This window comes from Pseudophryne corroboree, chromosome 7 (genome assembly GCF_028390025.1).
Source record: "Pseudophryne corroboree isolate aPseCor3 chromosome 7, aPseCor3.hap2, whole genome shotgun sequence".
Lineage (NCBI taxonomy): Eukaryota > Metazoa > Chordata > Amphibia > Anura > Myobatrachidae > Pseudophryne > Pseudophryne corroboree.
The window spans coordinates 166,546,404-166,563,228 of NC_086450.1; the positions used below are offsets into that span (position 1 = coordinate 166,546,404).

Below are 16,825 nucleotides of genomic sequence, written 5' to 3' on the forward strand. Positions count from 1 at the left end.
AAAAACACAAATACAGCAGCTACTGGGTTAACATTAAGTTACTGTGTTATTCCTGGGTTATATAGCGCTGGGGTGTGTGCTGGCATACTCTCTCTCTGTCTCACCAAAGGGCCTTGTGGGGGAACTGTCTTCAAAAGGGGCATTCCCTGTGTGTGGTGTGTCGGTACGCTTGTGTCGACATGTCTGATGAGTAAGGTTATGTGGAAGCAGAGCGGGAGCAAATGAATGTGGTGTCTCTGCCGACGGCACCGACACCTGATTGGATGGATATGTGGAAGGTTTTAAATGATAATGTTAATTCCTTACATAAAAGGTTGGAAAAAGCTGAAGCCTCAGGACAGTCAGGGTCCCAACCCATGCCTGATCCTATATCGCAGAGGCCGACAGGGTCTCAGAAGCGCCCACTATCCCAAATTATTGACACGGATACCGACATGGATTCTGACTCCAGTGTCGATTACGATGATGCAAGGTTACAGCCAAAATTGGCTAAATCCATCCGTTATATGATTATAGCAATTAAGGATGTGTTGCACATCACAGAGGAAACCCCAGTCCCTGACAAGAGGGTTCATATGTATGGGGAAAAGAAGCCAGAGGTAACCTTTCCTCCCTCACACGAGCTAAATGAGTTATGTGAAAAGGCTTGGGAATCTCCAGATAAAAAACTGCAGATTTCCAAAAGGATTCTTATGGCGTATACTTTCCCGCCAACGGACAGGTTACGCTGGGAATCCTCCCCTAGGGTGGACAAAGCTTTGACACGCTTATCCAAGAAGGTAGCCCTGCCGTCACAGGATACGGCTACCCTCAAAGATGCTGCGGATAGAAAACAGGAGGGTACCCTGAAGTCCATTTATACACATTCAGGTACCTTACTGAGGCCGGCAATCGCGTCGGCTTGGGTGTGTAGTGCTGTAGCAGCATGGACGGATACCTTATCTGAGGAACTTGATACCTTAGACAAGGATACTATATTAATGACCCTGGGGCATATTAAAGACGCTGTCCTTTATATGAGAGATGCTCAGAGAGACATTAGCCTACTAGGTTCTAGAATAAATGCTATGTCGATTTCTGCCAGAAGGGTCCTGTGGACTCTGCAGTGGACAGGTGATGCCGACTCAAAAAGGCACATGGAGGTTTTACCTTACAAGGGTGAGGAATTGTTTGGGGAGGGTCTCTCGGACCTGGTCTCCACAGCTACGGCTGGAAAGTCAAATTTTTTGCCATATGTTTCCTCACAGCCTAAGAAAGCACCGTATTACCAAATGCAGTCCTTTCGATCACAGAAAAACAAGAAAGTCCGAGGTGCGTCCTTTCTTGCCAGGGGCAGGAGCAGAGGAAAGAAGCTGCACAACACAGCTAGTTCCCAGGAACAGAAGTCCTCCCCGGCTTCCACTAAATCCACCGCATGACGCTGGGGCTCCACAGGCGGAGCTAGGCCCGGTGGGGGCGCGTCTCCGAAATTTCAGCCACAAGTGGGTTCACTCCTAGTTGGATCCCTGGGCAATAGATATTGTGTCTCAGGGATACAAGCTGGAATTCGAAGAGATGCCCCCTCACCGATACCTCAAGTCGGCCCTGCCAGCTTCCCCCTTAGAGAGGGAAATAGTGTTAACTGCAATTCACAAATTGTATCTTCAACAGGTGGTGGTCAAGGTTCCCCTCCTTCAACAAGGAAAGGGTTATTATTCGACCATGTTTGTGGTACCGAAACCGGACGGTTCGGTCAGACCCCTATTGAATTTAAAATCCCTGAACATGTACCTGAACAGGATCCGGTTCAAGATGGAATCGCTGAGAGCGGTCATTGCAAGCCTGGAAGGGGGGGATTTTATGGTGTCTCTGGACATAAAGGATGCATACCTTCATGTCCCCATTTATCCACCTCATCAGGCGTACCTCAGATTTGTGGTACAGGATTGTCATTACCAATTTCAGACGTTGCCGTTTGATCTCTCCACGGCTCCGAGAATATTTACCACGGTAATGGCGGAAATGATGGTGCTCCTGCGGAAGCAGGGGGTCACAATTATCCCATACTTGGACGATCTCCTCATAAAAGCGAGGTCAAGAGAGCAGTTGCTGATCAGCGTAGCACGTTCTCTGGAAGTGTTACGGCGACACGGCTGGATTCTAAATATTCCAAAGTCGCAGTTGGTTCCTATGACTCGTCTGCCTTTCCTGGGCATGATTCTGGACACAGACCAGAAAAGGGTTTATCTCCCGATAGAGAAAGCTCAGGAACTCATGACACTGGTCAGGGGCCTATTAAAACCAAAACAGGTGTGAGTGCATCACTGCACTCGAGTCCTGGGAAAGATGGTGGCATCATACGAGGCCATTCCCTTCGGCAGGTTCCATGCGAGGACCTTTCAATGGGACTTACTGGACAAATGGTCCGGATCACATCTTCAGATGCATCGGTTAATCACCCTATCCCCCAGGGCCAGGGTGTCTCTCCTGTGGTGGCTGCGGAGTGCTCACCTTTTCGAGGGCCGCAGATTCTGCATTCAGGACTGGGTCCTGGTGACCACGGATGCAAGCCTCCGAGGGTGGGGAGCAGTCACACAGGGAAGAAATTTCCAAGGTCTGTGGTCAAGTCAGGAGACTTGCCTTCACATCAACATCCTGGAACTAAGGGCCATATACAATGCCCTACGTCAAGCAGAGACCCTGCTTCGCGGTCAACCGGTTCTGATTCAGTCAGACAACATCACCGCTGTGGCTCATGTAAACCGACAAGGCGGCACAAGGAGCAGGGTGGCAATGGTGGAAGCCACCAGAATTCTTCGCTGGGCGGAGAATCGCGTCAGTGCACTGTCAGCAGTGTTCATCCCGGGAGTGGACAACTGGGAAGCAGACTTCCTCAGCAGGCACGACCTCCACCCGGGGGAGTGGGGACTTCATCAAGAAGTCTTCGCACAGATTGCAAGTCAGTGGGAACTGACACAGGTGGACATGATGGCATCCCGTCTCAACAAAAAACTACAGAGGTATTGCGCCAGGTCAAGGGACTCTCAGGCGATAGCTGTGGACGCCCTGGTAACACCGTGAGTGTTCCAGTCGGTCTTTGTATTCCCTCCTCTTCCTCTCATTCCAAAGGTGTTGAGAATCGTAAGAAAAAGAGGAGTGAGAACAATACTCATTGTTCCGGATTGGCCAAGAAGGACTTGGTATCCAGATCTGCAAGAAATGCTCACGGAGGACCCGTGGCCTCTTCCTCTAAGACAGGACTTGTTGCAACAAGGGCCTTGTCTGTTCCAAGACTTACTGCGGCTGCGTTTGACGGCATGGCGGTTGAACGCCGGATCCTAGCGGAAAAAGGCATTCCGGATGAGGTAATTCCTACGCTGATAAAGGCTAGGAAGGACGTGACGGCTGAACATTATCAACGTATTTGGCGAAAATATGTTGCTTGGTGTGAGGCCAGGAATGCCCCTACGGAGGAATTCGAGCTGGGCCGTTTCCTTCACTTCCTACAGTCAGGAGTGACTTTGGGCCTAAAATTGGGTTCCATTAAGGTCCAGATTTCGGCCCTATCCATTTTCTTTCAAAAAGAGCTGGTTTCTCTACCTGAAGTTCAGACGTTTGTGAAGGGAGTGCTGCATATTCGGCCCCCTTTTGTGCCCCCGGTGGCACCTTGGGATCTTAAAGTGGTGTTGAGTTTCCTGAAATCCCACTGGTTTGAACCACTCAAAACGGTGGAATTGAAATATCTCACGTGGAAGGTGGTCATGCTACTGGCCTTGGCTTCGGCTAGGGGTGTATCAGAATTGGCGGCTTTGTCACATAAAAGCCCCTATCTGGTTTTCCATGCGGATAGAGCAGAGTTGCGGACCCGTCCACAATTCCTGCCAAAAGTGGTTTCATCTTTTCATATAAACCAACCTATTGTGGTGCCTGTGGCTACTACTGACTTGGAGGATTCCGAGTTGCTTGATGTGGTCAGGGCTTTGAAGGTTTATGTAGCCAGAACGGCTAGGGTCAGGAAAACAGAATCTTTGTTTATCCTGTATGCTTCCAACAAGCTTGGTGCTCCTGCTTCAAAGCAGACTATTGCTCACTGGATCTGTAACACGATTCAGCAGGCTCATTCTGCGGCTGGATTGCCGCTGCCAAAATCAGTTAAGGTCCATTCCACTAGGAAGGTGGGCTCTTCTTGGGCGGCTGCCCGAGGGGTCTCGGCATTACAGCTGTGCCGAGCGGCTACTTGGTCAGGTTCAAACACTTTTGCAAAGTTCTACATGTTTGATACCCTGGCTGAGAAAGACCTCGTGTTTGCTCATTCGGTGCTGCAGAGTCATCCGCACTCTCCCGCCCGTTTGGGAGCTTTGGCATAATCCCCATGGTCCTTATGGAGTCCCCAGCATCCACTAGGACGTTAGAGAAAATAAGATTTTACTTACCGGTAAATCTATTTCTCGTAGTCCGTAGTGGATGCTGGGCGCCCGTCCCAAGTGCGGACTTCTTCTGCAATACTTGTATATCGTTATTGCTGCAATAAGGGCTATGTTATTGTTGCATCAGGGTTGCACTGATGCTTTGTTGTTGTTCATACTGTTGACTGGGTAAGTTTATCACAAGTTATACGGTGTGATTGGTGTGGCTGGTATGAATCTTGCCCTGGATTTCCAAAATCCTTTCCTTGTACTGTCAGCTCTTCCGGGCACAGTTTCTCTAACTGAGGTCTGGAGGAGGGACATAGAGGGAGGAGCCAGAGCACACCAGAATCTAAAGTCTTTCTTAAAGTGCCCATGTCTCCTGCGGAGCCCGTCTATTCCCCATGGTCCTTACGGAGTCCCCAGCATCCACTACGGACTACGAGAAATAGATTTACCGGTAAGTAAAATCTTATTTTCTGCTGAATGGTAATGCTTTTTTTGAGTAGTATAAAAGTGTAGATGTATTTTGTGTGTGCTGATTAGCTATAAACTTGTATGACTACTTTAGAGCTAGTACATATTGAGCCTAATTCAGAGTTGATCGCAGCAGCAAATTTGTTAGCAGTTGGGCAAAACCATGTACACTGCAGGTGGGGCAGATATAACATGTGCAGAGAGAGTTCAATTTGGGTAAATTGCAGTGTAAAAATAAAGCAGCCAGTATTTACTCTGCACAGAAACAAAATAACCCACCCAAATCTAACTCTATCTGCACATGCTATATTCCCCCCCCCTGCAGTGCACATGTGCAGTGCACATGGTTTTACACAACTGTTAACAAATTTGCTTGCTGCGATCAACTCTGAATTACCCCCATTGTGTAAAGCAGGGAAGTGTGTTGTACAGGTTTTTCTCATGTAATATTTGTATTTAGGGCTGCACAGAGAGGTTTGTATCCAGTCCAGAAGAAGTGATGGATGTAATTGATGACGGGAAAACAAACAGACATGTCGCCGTCACAAGTAAGTCACCACTATATATATATATATATATATATATATATATATATATATATATAGTGGAATAAAAAGAGAGCTAAGACCCATGTCAGAAGAGGTACTGGACATAGCTGTGAGGTGAACCTTGAGGCACTGAAAAAAGGGAACTTACTGGATAGTGTTTGAATTTATCTGGTTGGTTATTCCATTATTTGATGTTGAAGTCCATTAGGATATATTAAAAGAGGAAGCACACTGACTTACTTTTGATCTACTTCGGTCACATCCCTAGTTTGAAGTTCCATTAAATGTACCTATAAGGAACACATTCTCAGAAATTCCACGCATTATATATATATATATTGGTGAAGCCAATTTGATACCTTGTCCGATTTTGATTATTGTCCATCCTTGTGGCTCTGTCAGGATGGGATATTGAATTTTGCAAATACCGTCATTTGATGTTAACCCCTGAAGAAATCCTAACGGACGAAACGCGTTAGATTTCTACGAATTTGTGAATAGATCACACACGTGATTTCGGGATGAAGAATAAGTATTCACCTAACAACCAAGAACATCTAATGACCACATAATAGAGCATTACTCAATCAACGTGTATGATCCATCTATTCATGTTATGGAAGTTTGCATGTCAATATTATAATATGTTGTTTGAATAAACGAAATTTTTATCATTTGTATTAGATATCTGTGGTGGTTAAGCTCCCAAGAGAATCACTTTTCTTTATTTATATATATATATATATATATATATATAATGCAGAAGCAGGCGGCACTCTCGGCACAAAGTACTACTCACCCATTTATCTCCGTCTGGTGGTGAGTAGTACTTTCTGTAATTTTATCCTCACGAAAATGCCGCTTTAACATTGAAACGTTACCTTAGGGATTTGGGAGTGCCGTGGACTTTGTGCTTATATATATATATATATATACATACACTAGGGTATTTAATTATCTGAGAAAACAAAGGTTTGCTAAAGACGACATTATCAAGCTTTAGGCTCATCACTTAATCATCATTTAAGATAATATAATAAGAGTGCGCCCAAACAAGAGTCATACTTTTTCTCCTTGTATATATACCTGTATTTAATTATCTGCAAACTCGCTGCAATTTTCACCCGAATATGTTTCGTGTGAAACAGTTTTTTCCGGGTATGCGCGCTCCCGTTTTTCGACCTATTTAATTCCAAACGGGTTTCACGTGAAAGTTGTTGCAGTGAAAATTGTAGGTGAAAATGGGAAAGTCAGCCTGTACCCCAAAAAATGGTAAACTAACATAGGAAAACAGAAGAGAAGTGTATTAGAGATCACATTAGAGAGTTTTTGGGGACTTAAATTGTGTGAAATGGCTGTTATATGCATTTTTTTAAAAAATGCAAAAAAATGATAGAAAGCAAGTTTTTTTTGTGCAAAATAAATGCTTTCATTAAATTTGGGGTACATGAAAATGGGTATAAGTATATATTTCGGTCATTTTAGGGTACTTAAAAAAAAAAAAAGTGGAAACAGACCGATTACTCCTACCTGCAAGCCTAAAAACACCTGTCCCACTCATAAAGCACCCCAATATACCTGTCCCATACCTTGAACCCCAATTTCCATCACTTTGTACTTTTTCACCCCAAAAATGACATGTCCTTATTGGCCAATTAAAAATAATTAAAAACTTCAGCGTGCCTAGTTAGTCATTAAGGCGGGTATCCCAGGAGTTCTGTACCTTATCCAAACATTTTTACCTTAAAATAGTGACTTTTCCCAACTTTTCACCTGCTTCAGAGTAGGTGAAGTGAAATTAGTGAGAAAATTATCACCGATAAATTTTTCCGGAAAATTGAATAGGCTGTAATTGCTTTTCGCGGGAAAAGGCCGTTTTTTTCACGCGAAAACCGAACTTTTCGCGCGAAAAGTCCGTTATTGCTGCTAATTGAATATCCCCCATAGTCTTGTCCATTAAAGAGTGGTCTATTACAAGCATGGTGCCTCAAAAGTTCGGAGAGACCAATAAAACCAGGACTAGTACCAAACTAGTACCAACCTTCATCCTCCTTTTTTCTGCAGACATGAATGAACACAGCTCCAGAAGTCACAGTATTTTCTTAATTAATATAAAACAAGAGAATGTCGAGACAGAGAAGAAGCTTTGTGGGAAACTGTACCTGGTGGATCTGGCGGGAAGCGAGAAGGTGATAAATCCTTATATCCACAAGCTTCTTGTTCACAGAGAACTTAGCGGATCCATTGCTATCCATCAATCAGTCCATTGGCTGGAGTTATTTATTTTTATATTAGTTTTGGACAGCACGGGCCCCTAGATATTATAACTAGTGTTTTAGTGTGTGTTCTTTCTATAAATAAGCACACTTTAACCTTTATGTGACATTAATGGGCGTTAAATTGAACACTTGTTGCACGTTCCCCTTGAGCACTCCAAATCTATGTTCATCTATCATAATGTACGATATATATTTAGGAAGAATATTACCACTGATGCTTTAACATTATTTGTCAGGTCAGCAAAACCGGAGCTGAGGGAGCAGTTTTGGATGAAGCGAAGAACATCAATAAATCTCTATCTGCGCTGGGCAATGTCATCTCTGCACTGGCAGAGGGTACGGTGAGTATATGGAAACAGCCATGTGCCAGATTCTGGTTATCAATGGCATAGCACAATTACCAATTAAAATCCATATACAGTGCATAAAGGGCATACTGCAGGAGTTTTAAAATATTATCCCTTGTATTTTATGGCTAGACCGTACATTTATACATATTATGCTATAAAAAAGAATTTTGGATGAAGGCCCGTTTTTGTTTTTATTTACCTATGGTCTTAAGACCATTCATATTTCTGCCCTAAAAAACGTCATGTTTATTGCCGCATATTGCAACTACTACTTTTTAGTTTTGCTATCCCTTTACTGCTGGGTTCAGTCCCAGTGTAACTACTGCCCTTGTGCAGACATAGGCCGTGAATACATACAATACTGTATGTATGAGCTGCTGGACAGGGATCCGAAGATCGTTCTCCATGTTGAAAAAGGTAGCCTATAGGCTGCAATGTTTATGACACTCTGAAGATGGCATTGGTTATAGTCTCCAAGCTCCAAAAAGTAAAGCTTTTTTGAGATTGGGAAATGACTACAGTTCACCATCCCAAAAGGAAATTATGGGGACTAAACGTAATTTGGTTAAAGCAGGAAATATATTAATGTTGCCCCCTGTACCAATATGTGCCATAAGCTGGGTACACAGTGGGCGATATATATCGATAAGTCGATCCAGTGTGCACCCAGCCTCAGTCATGTGCAAACAGCCTTTTCCGCATTATTTAAGGCAAATACAAACTTGGTAAATAGACCCCTTAAACATTATTCCTGTGGTTTAATGCATCAGCCTGCAGTCTGCGTTTGAATTCAGTTCTACATTTTGTTTTAGTTTGACACTAAGAAAATGAAGGCATTATTCCCCTATGTAGAGTACTCTTTATATCTTCCGATACTGTCACTGAAAGTCATGATTACTTTTATTTTACTTGTCTAACAAGTTGCTTGCATTAAATAATTCTTCTTTCATGGTTATGTTCTCCTGTCAATAAAGTCATTTTATACAGGCAAGTGGTGTATTGCCAGTGGCAGAATCTGTGGCCGTGATAGGCAACAGACAGCTATCCAAGCCTTCACCTGCGGCCCCCGCAGCTAGTCCCCTGCTTTATTGTCACATGTGTTTGTTATAGCGGGAGGCAGTTAATCCCAGCTCGTAGCGTGGCGTGCGCAGCGAGCCCGCGAGGGTACAGACTGATATCATACTGATCCCGTTATAGCTTGTAACATTTGTTTAAAATGCCTGCTGATATGATATTACAGATCAGTGTTTCTTTAGCTGATTATATTATTACTGAGAATGAGGACAGAGAATTAGCCCTCTAACCTGTGCCTGTCCTGAAGTATATCAGGTTGCATGTCGCTTATCTAGGGAGGTGCAGTAAAAATATCACTTGTGATCGCTTGTGAAATTAAAGAGAAATTCTGACAGATCAGCTGACAAGTTTATGCTCTGTTAGAGAATTGCTTAATGTGTGTCATGTTTGTATTTGTATGTGGATCCGGATTCAAGTTTTTGGCTGGATCGGGTTCTGAGGTGGACTGGAAGCTGTGATGTCTAATATAGTCTCTGAACATGGACTGGAGTGAATGCGTGTGTATTGGGAAATGCAACGTGACAATGGTGCTTGGTGTGGACTGCTTGCTGGCTACCACAGGCACTGGAGATGCAGTGCAACCGGAGTCTTCATAAGCACTGGGAATGATGTTCAAGTACACACAGAATAGTAGCAGATATGGAATAGTATACTGTGACCGTGCTGGAACCGGATTATTACTGAGTAGGTCAGAAACCAGGGAAGCTCTGCATGGAAATTAACTGTGTGAGACAGGGCTGTAACAGTAGACACAGGGCCTAATTTAGACTCCCATCGTAGATCTGCAATCAGTTTCTTTGTTTCTTTGACATGTGGGGCGACGCCCAGCACAGGGAAAGTCTGCCTACTGGATCCAGTCCCGCCGCAGACATGCGAGGGCATCGCACGGTGCCAATGCTCTTGCATGTTTAGAGTAGCCCTCTGCCTGCACTGCCTAGCCATGTTAAGGGTCGCAATGGCTGCGTGTGATGTCACGCAGCCACCGCGGGCTGCCCCGCAAATGGTCTGGATACGCCACAGAGCATCGTCGCCCACAAAGCACGGCATCGACACTCCGTTCCCGCACCCCTCCAGGTCTTAAACTGCTTTCTGAAAAGAACGCAGTTTAGGACCTTGCACATGTGCGCAGATGTCCAGAAATTGCTTCATCATTTTTGCAGATCAGCGACAGGGTCTGAATTGGCCCCACAGAGTAGTACTTGTTACTGGCTGGGACCAGTAGTTAACCAAAGAGATAGCACTGTAACAAGATACACGGAGTAGTACTGGTTAATGGCAGGATATGATTGGAGAGGAGCAAACTATCACAGGATACTGATAATTTGACTGTGCTGCTGGGTGCTGATATAATGACTGGACGTAGAAGCAATATATCCACTGAATCTTGTACAGGGTTCAGGTTGAGAAGCACAGGTGAGTGATTAGCAGTCTAGTAACCAGTTTGCATGAGATTACTGGAGTCTATGGGGGTCATTCAGTCGTGATTGCACGCTGCCGTTTTTCGCAGCGCAGCGATCAGGTCACTACTGCGCATGCGTATGCACCGCAATGCGCAGGCGCGTCATACAGGTACAAAGCGGATCGTTGCTGAGCGATGGATTTAACGAAGAATCCATTCGCACAGCCTTCTGCAAGAGGAGATTGACAGGAAGAAGGTGTTTATGGGTGCCAACTGACCGTTTTCTGGGAGTGTTTGGAAAAACTTAAGCGTGTCCAAGCGTTTGCAGGGCGGGTGTCTGACATCAATTCGGGACCAGACAGGCTGAAGTGATCGCAACGGCTGAGTAAGTTCAGACCTACTCAGAAACTGCACAAAATGTTTTTGCAGAGCTCAGCTGCACAGGCGTTCGCACACTTGCAAAGCTAAAATACACTCCCCTATCGGCGGTGACTATCTGATCGCAACACTGCAAAAAGTAGCTAGCGAGCGATCAACTTGGAATGACCCCCAATGAACAGTAGCTAAAGTTCATAATGCAACTGTGACACTGGGATTGCAGAAGTTTAATAGACAGGTGTGAACTGAATAATACCCTAAAGTATTCTGTACAATGGAGCCAGGGTTAGCAATATAGCAAGTTGCTAGCGGGAGCCTGAGGTCAGGTAATAACTCTAAAATGAGACTAGTTGTTCTGGCGTTGCATTGATGGCCAGGGAGGCTTTATAAAGAAATTGCAGGTCTCCTATTGGTTGCTGGTGTAAGCTGAGGTAAGGAGCACTGTCACTGGAAGAATGCAGTCAGCTGACATGCTCCAAGATGGTGATGTCCGTGCATCTGTTTTTTAAACAAGGATAAGCAGGAATACTGACATGCAGGACAGGTGGTAGAGGTAAATCACAAGACAAGTTACAATCTATTTTTAGATAAATCGGTCTTATCACATGATTGGATCTTCAAGCATACTTGAAGATGAGATAAATGTGATCACGGTATTGTGCACATATTACAATGTGTACAGTCTGACAACCGGCTTCCCTATAGATCTTTCGATAGTTGCAGATGTAAATCTCTATTCCTTTCTTCCAAGGACAGATAAATAGTGAGGATCGGAAGGAACAATTGTATAGTGTTTACACATGATATTGGATGTTTTTCACAAGATAAAATTGTGAGTTACATTGTCTCATAAGTGAGCCTTGTGTGTACCCAGTTTAAGAATATATTGAACTAGCAAAATCTGTAAACTGTGGTTATCACGGCAGTGAGATGCTTTTCATTTATAAGTGACGAACAGTTATAGGATTTCTAGATACATTCTAACAAAAATTATTATCTACAGTGCTGAAACCTAGGAGTAAAGCTTCGGTACTATGTAGAGTCAATCTGACACTGCTAGTGTAGCTATAACAACGGATAATAAGCATTTGCTTTGTTTTCTGCAGGGTTTTAAGCATCTCCATGCCCAATTCAGCAGTTTTCCCCCACTGTGCATGGAGGTTCCCTGTACTTGCCACTTGCACACAGGGGACCCAGTGCAGAGTAGAACGGGTGGTCTTCAGGTTGCCGACTGTCGGGATCCCGGCGCACAGTATACTGGCGCCGGAATCCTGACAGCCGGCATACCGACAGTTTTTCTCCCTCGTTGGGGTCCACGACCCCCCTGGAGGAAGAATAAATAGCGTGGCGCGCCACCGTGCCCGCAACGTGGCGAGCGCAGCGAGCCCGCAAGGGGCTCATTTGCGCTCGCCACGCTGTCGGTATGCCGCCGGTCGGGCTTCCGGCGCCGGTATGCTGGTCGCTGGGAGCCCGGCCGCCGGCATACCATGCCACACCCAGTAGAACAACTTTCAATTCGCAAATCATATGTTGCGTCTTTGTGGGTGAATTTACACATTTTGTTCACTACTGCAGCTCTGCATTGGCTCTAGATCCAATTACCTACAACGAAAATGATATATCTAAAAGTGGACATGTTTTGTAACTCATTACAACCATAATTGTGCATATTAAGAAAAAGAAAAAACAACAAAAATTAAATCTTGTACATTTTGCACTCCTAGTAATATAAAATACTGTTCAACAATATAAGCGCCATAAAGATGTGCAGCTTTTCCTTCCGTTCCAATGGTGATTATTCCTACTGCTTGTGTTGTAGAAAACCCATGTTCCGTACAGAGACAGTAAGATGACGAGGATACTCCAGGATTCCCTAGGCGGGAATTGCCGTACGACCATTATAATCTGCTGCTCCCCATCCATCTTCAACGAGGCCGAGACAAAGTCCACGCTCATGTTTGGGCAGCGGTAGGTCCATTTCCATACTGATCCTCTGCTTCAGTGAATCTTGGTTTTGCTGTCCTTCTGACCTTTTTTTCTGCAGAGCCAAGACCATTAAGAACACTGTGTGCGTCAATCTGGAGCTCACTGCTGAGGAGTGGAAGAAAAAATATGAAAAAGAGAAAAATAAAAACCAAACGCTTAAGAATATTATTCAGCATCTTGAGATGGAGTTAAACCGATGGAGAGGAGGCAAGTACATTGCTCTTCAATTTTATTATGTACTAGTTTGAAGACATTATGCTTGCACAAGAGTGCACATCTAAAAATAGCAATCTGTAGCATTACACCAGAACTAATGAGACCTTCTCTAACAGTCTAGTCATTCTGGATGTACATATGACTAATACTTTGGAGATGTGTGCTGGGTCATGACGTTGTTCGCAGGGGCTGAAAATAGTCCATTGTCTATGTACATTATAACAATGGACCTTATTCAGATTTGTATGTAAACCTGATGGTGTACATACAAATCCAATAGTTGTGGGGCTGCTCGGACACAAGACCCATTCTGCACATGTGCAGAACAAGTCTTGTGATACCGCTCGCAGACCTCTGTCAGCCACAGCATGATTGATATGCTGTAGAGTTTGGGGGTGATGGAGCAGGGGCGTCAACCGCCACCATACTTCAAAACAAGGGTGTGTCAACGCCATCTTGAAGGCTTACTGGACCCAGGTGTCCGGATCCGACGGCCGGTCTGAGTAAGCTTCAGCTTACGCAGACTAACCAGTACCTAGAAGCATTGGGAGTCGCGATTGATGGTCGCAATAGTGATACTAGTCTGCGTCTTCAGACACAGCACTCTGATCTTGCAAATGCAAATAGGAGGCGTCTATCTCCTACAGACACCTCCCGCTGCATTTAAATTTGAATTACACGGAATTGCACAGCCGTTTCCTTGCAGCTGTGCTATTCCTTACAAACATGAATTAGGCCCTATGTCTAGTGTTCAGGAGAAAGGCAGCAGTTACACTAACATGTGTCCTATCCATAACTACACGCCACGCCTCATTCAAATCTAGTGGGCCACTAACAATGTGAAGTACAGCAATGGGGCTTTATATGTGGAGGGTGGATAACCCCAGGAGGGTCACATATCCAGTTCTCTAGTATGGTCACAAATGATCAGTCCAAAAAATTAAATTGACATCCAAAATATTTGACTTACCAATGTTTTTGGCCAGAAAAGGGTTATGATTCCCCTTTTTCCGCCCCTTAACTTGCCTTTTATCTAGGTACTGTCCTTTTTCGGGGAATTTAAATAATTGTATAAATGATCTGTAAAAATATTGTCTTTCATTACATTTTTTAGCTGCACCAATGAAAAACATTTCCAAAGCTTTGTGTGTTGCATGTTGACGTGGTTGCCTCTTGGCAGCGATGAGCTACAGTATATAAGCTGTATTTTAGGTCACAAGCCTTCTGAGGCAGCTGGGAATGGTGACCTTAAATGGTTCCTGCCTCTTGGTGGCAAATATAAAACAGGATGCTTTTCTTTCATATGTTAGTTTTCTATGTATTGATGTTACATTTCATATTGCTGGTTATTGACCACTAAAAACACAATGGGTCTTGTGAAATTTATGCAGATGAATGTCTTTAGATTAAATGCAGTACTATTTTAAGGGGTATATTCAATTAGCGTCAGATCCATTCCGACATGCATTTGTCGGAATGGATCTGACAACCCCTATTCAATCTCATCTCAATTCGACTTTTTCAAGTCAAATTGAGATGAGGGACCCAGAGGAGGAGAGAGGGGGGAGCTGCGGGGAGACCAGCAGGGACAGCCACGGGCAGACGGAGAAGATCAGCGCTACAGTAGCGCTGCAGGAGGTTGTCTCACAGCCGCCCGACCTCACGGTAGTGTCCACCCGGCACCAGCAAGCGTGACCTCACTTGCTGGAGCCGGGTGGACGCTGCGTGAGCGGCGCGGCTGTGTGACATCCTGCTGCAGCGCTGTGCTGTAGCGCTAATCTCCCCTATATGCCCGCGGATGTCCCCCTTCTCCCTGCGGCTCTCCCGCCTCTCCTGGGTCCCACATCTCAGTCCGACATTTTTTTATGTCGGACTGAGATGGTTGAAAAGGGGGCCATAACCTGTCGGTTTTGCCCTAGTTTTCGACACAAGCACGTGGATCGGCAGCTATTCCGCCAATCCACATACTTTTCGACAAGTCGAATTTATCGACTTGTCGAAAAATTTTGGGTTATATTGAATAGGTCGAATCACGATTCGACCTTAAAAAGTCGAAAACTGACGTCTTTTCGACAGACGGCAGCTTTCGACTTCAATTGAATATACCCCTAGGAGTCTCTCTGTATGGTCTCCTGAAATCTATTGTATTATTAAACAATTCATTATTTGTTCCATTGGATGTTCTGCACGTCTAAGTAGGCCGGGGAGGGTTAAGGTTACGCTGTGGGGTGGTTTGGGTTAGGGGAAGGGTTAGGATTAGGGTCGCTTGTATTTTGTGCCCCTGTCGGATATAGCAGTTGGGACGCCGGGGTCGGTTTGCTGACCGGCCAGTATCCTGTACCCAAACTGGGCATAGAGGCACATTTTTTCACATCTTGTGATGATGTTTGTTTTGTCCCTTAATGTTAGGTTTAACTGCATCCAATTTATTCCTGTACCCCTTTCCATTTTATTGCATAAGCCCATTTCTGATATCATTGAAGCCTCGGATAGGCTAATTTATTATATTGGAAGAAATCCTCAAATGACCCTAATTAATAAGTTCTAGTTTGTGGCTAGGTGTGGTAAAAAAAAAAATTATGTTAAAATTATGTTCAGGATGTCGACATGTAAGGGAGGTTGACATGTCATATGTCGGCAGTTGGCATGTGACCATGCGGATTTGCGGTACCAAGGTGAGATTTCTTAATCCTAACCATAGCTTAACCCGTAAGTGTAACCTGAACCCTAAACTTGTAAAAATAAAAATGGGCTGTCGACATTCTATTGTTGACATTCTGTCATTGTCAATATTCATGTCAACATTATAGATGTATACCTTATGGCCTCCATGAAATATATTACTAGTGTTTGCCATGACACAGTCTGTTCCTTTCACAAGGATTAGATTCCATGGTACTTCAATCACAACCTGACTGTCCATGGAACCTTTTGATTTCTGTCCAATTCTTATTTTCTTCTTGTCCCCTCTTACACTGGATAGGGCTATCCCTCCCCTCTGGTTTCCAGTACCATCCTCCCAGCATTCCCCTTACTGCTCCTGCATACAGCCTCTAAGGACTTGACCCCTTTTTCCAGAACCAAGTAGTTATAAAAGAAAACAATCTGCAGTCAGTCATGGGTTAAACATGTTCATTCTCTATGTTTTATATACAAACTTTGTTTAATACACAAAGATATTAAAAATATTGTATTAAATGACCTTCAGGCTGTGTGTATGGGTCTGGGACTCCAGGTCGACACCAAAAAGGTCGACACCAAAAAGGTCGACACCAATTGGTTGACACACCTTAGGTTGACGTGGACAAAAGGTTGACATGGACAAAAGGTCGACATGAAAAAAGGTTGACATGGTGTTTTTTGGGTGTCGTTCTCTTCGTAGAGTGACCGGGAACCCCAATTAGTGCACCGCGTCCCCTCGCATGGCTCGCTTTGCTCGGCACAGATTACCGTTCCAATTGTAGTCCACGTGGATCGTTAAGTATGAAAAGGTTCAAAAAAAGAAAAAATCATGAAAAACTCATGTCGACCTTTTTTCATGTCGACCTAAGGTGTGTCAACCTTTTTGTTGTCGACCTGGAGTCCGGATACCGTGTGTATAAGGTGTATATGAAACATAAATGAATTGTGTGAATGTCCACACACTTTGTTTAATGCACAAAGTTATTAAAAATATTGTATTAAATGACCTTCAGGCTGTGTGTATAAGGTGTATATGAAACATAAATGCATT

The 16,825-nt window shown here is 44.3% G+C and overlaps 1 protein-coding gene across 1 annotated transcript in view; it reads left to right on the forward strand.

The window, feature by feature from the left end:
• Positions 1-16,825, forward strand: part of KIF5C (kinesin family member 5C) — a 135,898-nt gene that overhangs the window by 38,254 nt on the left and 80,819 nt on the right. The window contains exons 7-11 of the mRNA XM_063933751.1: positions 5,323-5,410; positions 7,475-7,599; positions 7,926-8,030; positions 12,710-12,858; positions 12,935-13,083. Of these exons, the coding sequence (XP_063789821.1) occupies positions 5,323-5,410; positions 7,475-7,599; positions 7,926-8,030; positions 12,710-12,858; positions 12,935-13,083 (616 nt within the window). The remainder of the gene's footprint in view (positions 1-5,322; positions 5,411-7,474; positions 7,600-7,925; positions 8,031-12,709; positions 12,859-12,934; positions 13,084-16,825) is intronic.